Source organism: Psammomys obesus, unplaced genomic scaffold (assembly GCF_907164565.1).
Source record: "Psammomys obesus unplaced genomic scaffold, mPsaObe1.curated_primary_1811, whole genome shotgun sequence".
NCBI classification, from domain to species: Eukaryota; Metazoa; Chordata; class Mammalia; order Rodentia; family Muridae; genus Psammomys; species Psammomys obesus.
Genome location: NW_026591086.1, coordinates 42,334,841 through 42,345,088, shown reverse-complemented (window position 1 = coordinate 42,345,088; position 10,248 = coordinate 42,334,841). Strand labels below are relative to the sequence as shown.

General features: G+C 36.4%; 1 protein-coding gene and 1 non-coding gene across 2 annotated transcripts in view; one reads left to right on the top strand and one right to left on the bottom strand.

The window, feature by feature from the left end:
* The window catches only part of Ndfip2 (Nedd4 family interacting protein 2), a 50,776-nt gene that overhangs the window by 3,583 nt on the left and 36,945 nt on the right, over positions 1–10,248 (bottom strand). The window contains exons 5-7 of the mRNA XM_055609739.1: positions 7,129–7,253; positions 3,164–3,230; positions 604–709 (exon numbers count right to left, since the gene is read on the bottom strand). Coding sequence (XP_055465714.1) covers positions 606–709; positions 3,164–3,230; positions 7,129–7,253 — 296 coding nt within the window. The 3' untranslated portion in view covers positions 604–605. The remainder of the gene's footprint in view (positions 1–603; positions 710–3,163; positions 3,231–7,128; positions 7,254–10,248) is intronic.
* On the top strand, positions 9,044–9,184 carry LOC129679066 (small nucleolar RNA SNORA48). Its single transcript, XR_008720493.1, has one exon. It is a non-coding gene; the product is annotated as a small nucleolar RNA SNORA48 (small nucleolar RNA).

Below are 10,248 nucleotides of genomic sequence, written 5' to 3'. Positions count from 1 at the left end.
ATAGATAGATAGATAGATAGATAGATAGATAGATAGATAGATAGATAGATAGATAGATAGATAGATAGATAGATAGAGATAGATAAGATGAGATAAATAGATAAATAAATAAATAAATGGATAGATAGATAAATAAATGGATGAATGAATAGATAGATAGATAGATAAACAAACAAACAGATAGCTAGATACATCTTTTATTTAATTTTATATTTTAAAATTTAAAGTCATGAAATTCAATTTAAAATTGTTTTGTCCAAAACTGGGTATGGTGGTAAGCACGTTTAATTGCAGCACTCAGGAGTCAGAGACAGGCGTGTCCCTGTGAGTTCAAGGCCAGCCTGTTCTACAAAGAGAGTTCCAGGACAGCCAGGGCTGTTACATAGAGAAACTCTGTTTCGACAAACAAAAACAAACACAAAATTTCCATCTAAGTTATCTAAAAAGGTCAGCAACTTAACTAAATTTCAGTAAGTTATTAACAATACAGGCATACCAAATACACTAAGTAAAACTTCTGAGTACACATTAAACATTCAGTATGTACGTCAAAAATATGACTCTATAATGCGAATAAACAAACATCATATTACCATTTCTTACCTCTATAATAAGAAGAAGTATCTTGTTCTATGAGCAGCTGCCATACTTTCAGACATGTTTCTGACTTTTAGGTAATTAACAAATCCTCTGAAGAAAAGGAGCAGGCCTAAAAAAATTGAAATAACAGATACATCTTTAACATAAGCAAGCTTAATAAAATAATTATAAATATAAACAATTATAAATATGATCCCATCTGCTCAAGGAAGTATCTGCAGAATTCCATTTATTCTACAATATATCTTACATTACAATGAAAACTCCATCATAATAAAATACAACTTTAATGACATTCTTTCAATTTCTTAGTCCTGTCACAAAATTAAAGCAAATATAAGCTATAAAACCCAAAGTCACATAGAAATATACATGCAGTGAAAGATTCATGTAGCAAAGTTAATATGTTTTAAATGAGCCCACTCCTAGAAATCTTACCTTTTATGAAACTTTCCAATGAATATAACTAGTGAGCAAATAAAGATGTTTATTTTTAAAGTACTCAAACTGAGTGTACATAAATGCTAACAGTACAGATAAAATTAAAAAAAAAAAGACTGTCTAGCAATATAAAGTGCCTGCTACTTGTGAAGTCTACATTCAAAGATGGCTAAGTTTTTAAGTTTTTATTTTTAACAAATAAAAAACTAATATCAAAAACTTAGATAAAAAGAACCAGGAAACAGTGGGGAAACAGTCACTCCTGTGATTTGTGATTAGTTAGCTGAGGTAGCTCTCTAAGTAAAATACTATTTTTGAATAATACACTTTATTTCTGTGAAATGCTTTAGTTTCAGATGAAATATACAAGGAAGCCAGGTGTGGTGGCGCACACCTTTAATCCCAGCACTCAAGGAGGCAGAGGCAGGTGGATCTCTGTGATTTTGAGGCCAGCCTGGTCTTCAAGGTAACTCCAGGACAGCAAAGACTACAGAGGGGGGTGGGGGGGAGGAGAAAAAAAGAAAAATAGAAAAGAGGAACAGTAGGAAGTGCAGAAGCATTAGGCCTCTGGATCACTTAAGCACACATACAGGTTTCTGGGAAGCACTTATTAACTCCAGTATACGCACTTGTGAATTTGCCATCTTACGTGTAAATCAATATTTATCCACTATCAGACAGTAATCAGAGCAATACAGAAGAGGCACGCTTGTAACAGACTGGAGAGAAGATGACCAGATACATGATGACGAGATGAAGGATTGATGTTTCAGTTAAATCTGTCCCACTTGCTCTTTTACCCAACTGTCTCCGTTTGTGATCCCCTCCCTCTGAATTCTACCCTCATTCCCTTCCAGACAAAAGGCAAAAACATAAACATTTTCAACTACAAAAGCACTATTGAAAAGCAGGTATTTTGTGAGATCTCTTTTGTCTATGAAGTGCCTGGTTCTTAGATACAGTTTGTTCTACTTCAGGCATTTTCTAAGTGAGGTCATTCATTTCTAAAACCTACTCAGTGCCTCCTCGTCTTTGCATCCTACTTGTATTCAGCATTGTTCTAAGTCCGTGACAACATTTTTAGTGCTGATGAAGCCTACATACTCCTGTAAGTAAACACTGGATCCTGGCTCTGCTGTGAAACCAGGACCATTTTCCACTCTGCCCTCACTTAACTTCCTCCCAACTGCACTCATCTCTTAAAAAAATGGGCACATAAGCAAATACACTCAATAATATGTTTAAATACTTAACACAATTCATAGGTTTTTATTTTCTTAATTTTGACTTTTAGGTAAGAGACTCAATAAAGAGCAAAGAATCAGGAAGCTAGGATATAATTAACAATATACAAACCCTTCTTAACCCTACGTAAATATGACTCTAAACATACTTGGAACATTAAAATAATTTCATTATGATATCACAGAAAAAATTTAGTGATCTTAACTGGCCACTAATAATTTATTTTCCAAATAATCCTAAAGGTCCAATAGCATGACTAAAAACCTAAAGAGAAGACTGCCACCTACTGAAATCTAAAAGAATTAAAATATGAATTAAGAGTCAACACATTTGAAACACAGGCCAAAAGTATAATATAATGTTAAAATTAACTTAATTACCATATATTATTGAAAACCCATAAATTTCACCAACATAATTAAAATACACCTTACAAAAAGACTAAACAGAAGTGCTATGATCACTGGGCATGAAGGCTTTCCCTGCACTGGTGGATTAATGATTAAAAAAAGACTCATTTGAAAAGCACAAAGAATGTTTCTGTGATCCAAAAATGAAAGGCATTGAATGCTGAAACCCTTCTACTCTCTACATTCTCATTAAAATTATGCATCTGTGTTTCCTAAGATAATTAATAAAGATAACAGTATTTTAATAGATAGAAATTTCAAATTTTGCGGCACTTATTTGTCACTCATCCACTGATTCCCTATGTTGATAGAGTGAAGATAAGTGAGTGTAAAAATTTTACAACAGAGAACTTATTTCTGCACCACTAGTAACACAACTTACTTGCATTTTATGATCTTAGACATAACAATTAACTGAGTAAGAATCTAAAATTATTTAAACTGAATTGCATTAAGAATAAACTTACCCAGTACAAGAAATATCCACCAAAGCCAATACTGTCCATTGAAATAGCCAGTAAAATAGTCAGAAAACTGTGGAGTGAATATAGATAGATTAATCATATTAATTAAATTTGAACATTCGGGTTATCCTAGGTTTCAGAATATCTGTAAGTCTTAAACCTTTAACACTTAAAACAGCATATAAAAACAGCACAAAAGGAAAACTCAGAAATAATACTTAATGGTATACATATATGACGAAAAATTCTTATGTGATCGTAATCTTCTGTAAAATACTTCATAAATACTTTACAAACAAACTGCTTACAAGAGGGAAAATGCCTAAATGTTATATATTGGAATCAAACTTTTTTTTTCATTGAAAAGTTTACATCAGTTTCTTATACTCTCAGAAAGCTACAACTACCACCCCAAATGTGCTACAGCAACCTGCTGCTTTGGATATTAACACAAAAGCCACATTAGTTTAATCTTATCAGATAGGGATGTTCTGGTGACCTCTAAAACGAAGAGTTTCTGACCTTCTGCACACCCCCTACTGTTAATCACTGTCAAAAATGCTAGGCAAATAAAGACCCCAACTCATTAGAGACTTTTTATTTTCACACTAGATGACTGGCATTCAGCTCCCAACAGTGAGCTGAGAATAGCTAAATGAACCTTGAAGTGGCATTTCAACAGCTGTTACTGCTGGCCATGTTAGCCGGTCTTCTATTTTGTGTGAGGTGGGAAGTTGACAGGCAGCTGGCGGTGGGGCCTCAGAGCACAGAACACCGGTAGCTTCTTCTTACTAGACCTTGTACTCAGGGAACTTCAACGTTTATCAATCCAGTGTTCTTAACCTATTATGGATAATTCTTCCCTATTTATGCAGCATTTTAAAATTATCTTAAAATAATTATTTTTAAGCATTTGAGATAACCTAACCTAAAAATTAGAGACAAAAAAAAAAGCTTATTTTAACTAATTTCTTTCTACTGTTTCCAAATTGAATCTTATGTACCTAAAAATTATGTTAAATGCAGGCTGGTGCTTGAATCTGAAATTAATTAAAAGTATTTCCAACTATTTGTTGGTAATTTCCATAAAAGATTAAAAATCTACACCTTTGATAATAATAATACAAATTATACATGGTGTTGCAACTTGGGAGGAATATTAAAAAAAGATTACCAAAACATGTTTTTAAAACTTCTGAAGTACTTTCTTTGGAATAATTTTAAATTAATAATTAGTTACTGTCTAAATTATAAGCTAAGAGTTTTTGAGATTCCAAAGATTTAAATATCATAGTCTTCTGGAATGTACTCAAACTGCACCTGCCGCACACTCCCGCACTTAAAAGATACACAATGCGAAAAAAACTTAACAACTGAGAAGTTCTTTTTTAATCTAGTAAATTTTCCTACCAGTCTTAGAAGCTGTAGGAAATAAAAAGGTAAAGAACCAAAACAATATATTTTCAACTCTTTGCATATGCTATCCAATAAAAAGCAACCAGAACGTCCAAGAGAATGGGGTTCTAATATCCTCCAGACACAGGTTAGACAGAGTGACTGACTTCCTTCTTGTGTATCAAGAATGACGCTGGTAAATCACCCAACTGGAGAATGAGTAAGAAGTAGTTTCTGAAGTGTTGCCCCTGCTCTTTGATCTCAAGGAGAAGCTCTTTCTGAATAACAGCAACAGTTCAATTGGCAGGAGAGCTAAGTCTAGACATACTTTAGCCCCGACTCTTTTTCGTGTCTCTAGCAAGAAAATCTGCACGGGCAGGACTGTAACTGTGACTTTGCGTGTTTTTACAACGTCTAGCAGTTTTAAGCTCATGGTAGAAACTCACTGGACATCCTTTGAAATGAAAGTAAAACAGAATCTATCGGGATGGTTCTCACAATGGCTCAACCTTTAATCATCTTATAATAAAGCAGTATATAGATACCAACGAAGAGTAAAGAGATTAACATTCAAAACCTACAATTTGGTATGTACCCGTATAGAATCTGTTAAAAGAATCAAAAGCTTGAAAGGCCTAAAACAAATTCAAAAAAACAATGATAAATATATATGAGTAATAATATTTGTACAACTGATACTTTTAATAAATAAAACAAAAGCATTACCAAAGCATCTGAAGCATTTAAAAGATGCAAACATTTTAGACTTTGAGTCTACTGAAAGCTTTAGGAAGATTTTGCTCTTTCAGTCAAAAAGCAATGTTTAAGTAAATACTATTTGTATAATTTACATCCTTTAATTTACTAATTGTATAACAACATTTAAAATTCTGTGGATAGCTGTCATAACATGGTCCAAAAATAGAATTGTGTGATGGGAATTTGGAGTCCTTGTAAGAAAACTCCAGGAAAACAAGAGTCTTGTGACCTCAGTTTCTTCAAGAAACACGTAATTGTTCTTAGAATGTACATTCATGCCTGTCCCAGGTGTTACAGATAGAAGCAGGTTTACTTCTGCTATTATTATTCATGTGCTTCTACAGAAAACCATGTTTTCCCACATGTGGCTTTTCTCTGAGACTGTATACCCTGCTCATGTGGTTCTTCTTAACCCACACAGTATAAATTGTAGGAGGCTTTGAATAAAGTTGGCTTCATTCTCCCAGGTCCCACTGCCTTTACAGTGGTAAACAGTTTCTCAGAAAACTTGACACAACAATGAGTAAAGCTATTTTGCTCATCCTTCTAGGTTTATACTTTAAAAACCCAAAGGAGAGACTTAAGTAAAAGCGCTTGTCACCAAATCTAATCACTTGAGTTTGAACCACCAAACCCACACAGCAGAAGGGAAGAACACTCTCACAAGATGGTTTCCAAATGTGCCCCCCGGCACATGTAATGCACGCACACACACACACAAACAAACACACAAAAACAAACACACAAAATGAAAGCTAACAAAGTAAGGGAGAAACATTTGTGATAAAAAGCCCAAAGGAAACCTTCAAGATGCAAAGGTAAGGAACAAGCTAGATGAATTTGCCTGACAAGAAAAGTTGTTGAGACAAGCAAGCAATGAACATTTTGTTGTCCCCTAAATACCATCTTGTAAATGACACAAAGTAGAGAAAGCTCTATCTGGGAAAAGGAAATTAAGAAAGTTTTAGAAAGAACACATGGGACTAAGGATGAAGAAGCGCTCTCTCTCTCTCTCTGTTTCTGTGTCTCTCTTTCTTAAATTTTGAGATAGGGTCTTCCAATGCAGTCCACACTGGCCACATACCCAGCAAGAATGAGTGCTGATGCTGTTTCAAAGGCCTTTACTTTTGAGTTCTTAATGCTTTGAGAGAGGAAGTATTTAGTTATTATTTTAAACAGGATTTTCCAATATTCATCTCTTCTTGTTGTACTTCTAAATGTCAGAGTTCTCAGTCAGATTTAAATATACTTTAAAAGTCCTTGATAACCTCTAAATTATTCCTGGTGATCTTGATATCTCTGGCCAACCCGAAGTAAGATCAAAGAGACATTAAAAACCACCTTAGAGGACATTTAAATTCACAATAACTTATGAAACAGAAATCTTTGGCTTTCTTTAAGGCATACTTGTACTGTATTACAGTAGCAGAAAGCATGATTTGTTTTAAACATATATGCTGTTTATTATTTCTGTATACTATAGGCAATAAGGCAAGGTACTTTGCTTTTCATCCTCACAAATAATCCCATTAGGCTGTATTTATTAACTTATGAGGACACCAAGAAAATGTTGAGAACATTTAAATAACTTAAAGTGAGGACATAGATACCAAACTATGGAAGCATTTTCTTGTTTCAGTGTTTTTCCCTAACAATCTTTCACATACAGTTATGGCATATATAGTTTCATCAAATTTTCATAGTTACAGAATGCCAAAATAAGAAGTGTAAGATTTTATTCAGTGGAACATGTGTGCATAGAGCAAACACTGGAACAAAGACACATTTTACATAGAAATGATCGAGATGCTCACCCTGACAATAAGGATCCATTTGATCAGTGAAAGGCCAAATCCACAGATAGCACCATACCTTCCAGCTATAGTATTGGTGATACAAAACGATAAGCAGAATCCAAGCCAGTTGAAAATGAATGCCACTAAAAATAACAGAAACATACTTTTAAGGTCATAATTTTTATACAAATAAACAGCATAGTAATTCTCATTGCTGGAATAAAAGAACAGTTTTTTGTTTTTTGTTTTTTTAATTCTGCCCATGGGCTGCCCTTAGAGACTGCCACAGCTTGCTGTTTGCACATCTATCAGCTACTAATAAGCAAATAAACTGGTAAACTTGGGTTCCTGTCAGTTTGGTCCACACTTTCCTTAAGGCTTATTACTAGTATGCAAAATACAGTTTTTATGATGAATTTCAGTTCTCATTAATTTTTTAGGACACACACAAAATAACTGTTTTGACTTTTCATACATGTATATCATATTTGTTCATATTTGTCCCCTCACCCTCCAGATACTCCTTCTACTTTCATGTTTCCCATATGTATGGGTGAATATGTAATATGTATAGATTTAAACATATATAACATAGTTTCTGGATGTGAGAAAGGGACACTCTCTTTCTTGTTTCCTTTCCATATTCTCATTTGAAACTTCATTTTTAAACCAGCAAAACACCAGATCATAATATTGCTCCTTTGGAGTCTTACCTCCAAAGGGATCAGACAAAATTGGATTTTTCATAAAGGTTTAAAAAAAAAAAATCACCCAATTTAAGGAAATGGACCTTTTGACTTTTATATGATAAATTCTTAAAAGAATTTATAGACTAAAGATGCTTAGTATCATAACTAATTGAGAAATACAAATTAAAAGCATACTTAGATACCACTACCTGCTTTTAAAAATGTCTACACCAGAAATACTGAGAAGAGCAGTTGCTGAGGAGGATAACGTAAGAGTCCTCATCTACTGCTGATGGGACTCAAACAGAAAGGTACAATGATCACTCTGGAAGGTGGGATTTCCCTGTGTCTTAGGGTTACCAGTGCTGTGATAAACACCACAATCAAAGCAATTTGAGGAGGAAAGGGTTTAAATGGCTTACTCTTCCACATCACTGTTCATCATGGAAGGAAGTCAGGTCAGAAACTCAACCCGGGCAAGAACCTGGAGGCAGGAGTTAATTCAGGGGCCACAGAGGGCTGCTGCTTACTGGCTTGCTTAACCTGCTTTCTTATAGAACCCAGGACCACCATCCTAGGGGTAGACCCACCCATAATGGGCTGGACCCTACTCCAATGATCACTATTTAAGAAAATGACCCTCAGGCTGATTTTATACAGGCATTTTCTTAATTTAGGTTTGATCCTCTCAAATGACTTTAGCTTGTGTCAAGTTGACATAAATTCAGCACACCCTGCAAGTCACAATTTATTTTTCAAAACAGTCTTCTGGTTCTGCTTTTTGTTGTTGCTGAAGTTACAAGCACACTACTTTTTCTTTAAGTTTTCCTAAAGTCTAAAATAAGAATGATCTGGGTAATAAACTGCAATGTCTCATTCTGACACACACAATACAAACGGCTAAAACTTGGAGGAACAGTTTTCTCAAAATGGTACACCACATTTTAAAGCACCAGCATTCAAAGTCATTTCCAAGCTGGTCAATTATCTACTGGATCAAATATTAATTTCTAGAGTTGAATTAACTTATAAGCAACTCCTATTCTATTTTCTTAAATTCTTTTGTTTAAGAGGACTTTATGATACTACCTAACCAAATATGAGATTACTTCTTATATTCTTACTAAACATTATGAGATACACACATTTTTCCCTTTTATTTTCTGTACATGAAAATGTAATTATATCACTAAATTTAACTGTAAATCTTTTCTAAGGTTACGTGAGTTAGGAACCAAAAACACTCCCTCTGGCAATGGGCAAAGAGAAACCTTGGTGGTGATGGTGTTCTTGTATCAGTCAGGGGCAGAGCAGATGGCAGTCCTTTGTCCTAGGCTTGATGCCTGGCTTGGTGGCCAAAGTTGCCTTATGCCTAGGACTCATCCAATCCAATCCAATCCAATCAAATCAAATCAAATCCAGGCAGTGCAGCATGTGAGGAGGAAGACTGTATCCCGAGACTTGCGGGCCGCCATGCCACCTAAAGACCTGCCCTCCAGCACACAGCACAAGCGGGTCAGAAACACCCACTTGCCACCACACAAGGGATCTGCCAGCCTGAGCTGCTGCTGAGCGCCATGTCTGAGTGTGTGGCTATGCAGTGACAGGGGTCAGTGTCGATGTCCCTGGCTCGTATTACCACTAGAGAACATGAGGGTGTCCCTGGTTGGAGCAACCACCAGGAACCACATGGATGTCCAGGGGCTAGTCACAGCTGGCTCCACCCCTCACTGGTTGTGGTACTCTGGAGAACTGGCCCCATCTCTCATGGGCAGGAGAGCTGACCTGATGGCAAAGGCACAGGTGAGCCAGCCCTAAGGGTGTGAGAGTGGGAGAGCTAGCACAGCCCCTCTGAGGCTGCAGCACTTGGTAGAGTGGGCGCCCCGCACCTTGACTAGGCACAGTGGAGCTGGCTCTGGAGGTAGGGGTGCAGATGAGCTGGACATGAAAGCAGGAGAGCGGAGCCTGCCTCCAGCTGATGGCTATATTGCGTAGCGTAGCCTGAGCAGTGTTGAAGACATCAGCCTGGTGGTGCTGATAAGGGAGAGCCAGGAGGCTGATGAGCTCAGCTACCACCCAGGCCCAAACCCAGGGCTCTGAACTGACCCACCCCAAAGTCTTTATCATCTGCTAACAGTTGGGACTTATGAAAAGGCCAGTCCTGCCGATCCAAAGCTGCAGGATCTCCATGACACAGGGAAACAACAGGGTAACTGGGAGGAGGCCCAGTGAGGATCCAATATTGGTGGTAACACAGAAGCCAGGCATCTCAAACCACTTGCAAATGTCAATGAACATTTGCAAGTAAAGATGTGTGAATAGAGGGGTATACTGTGGGACACATGGTAGCTCCCACAATGAGATATTTTTTATGCTTTTTGTTGTTGCTATAGTGGTGTGTGTGTGTGTGTGTGTGTGTGTGTGTGTGTGTGTGTGTGTGTGTGTGTGT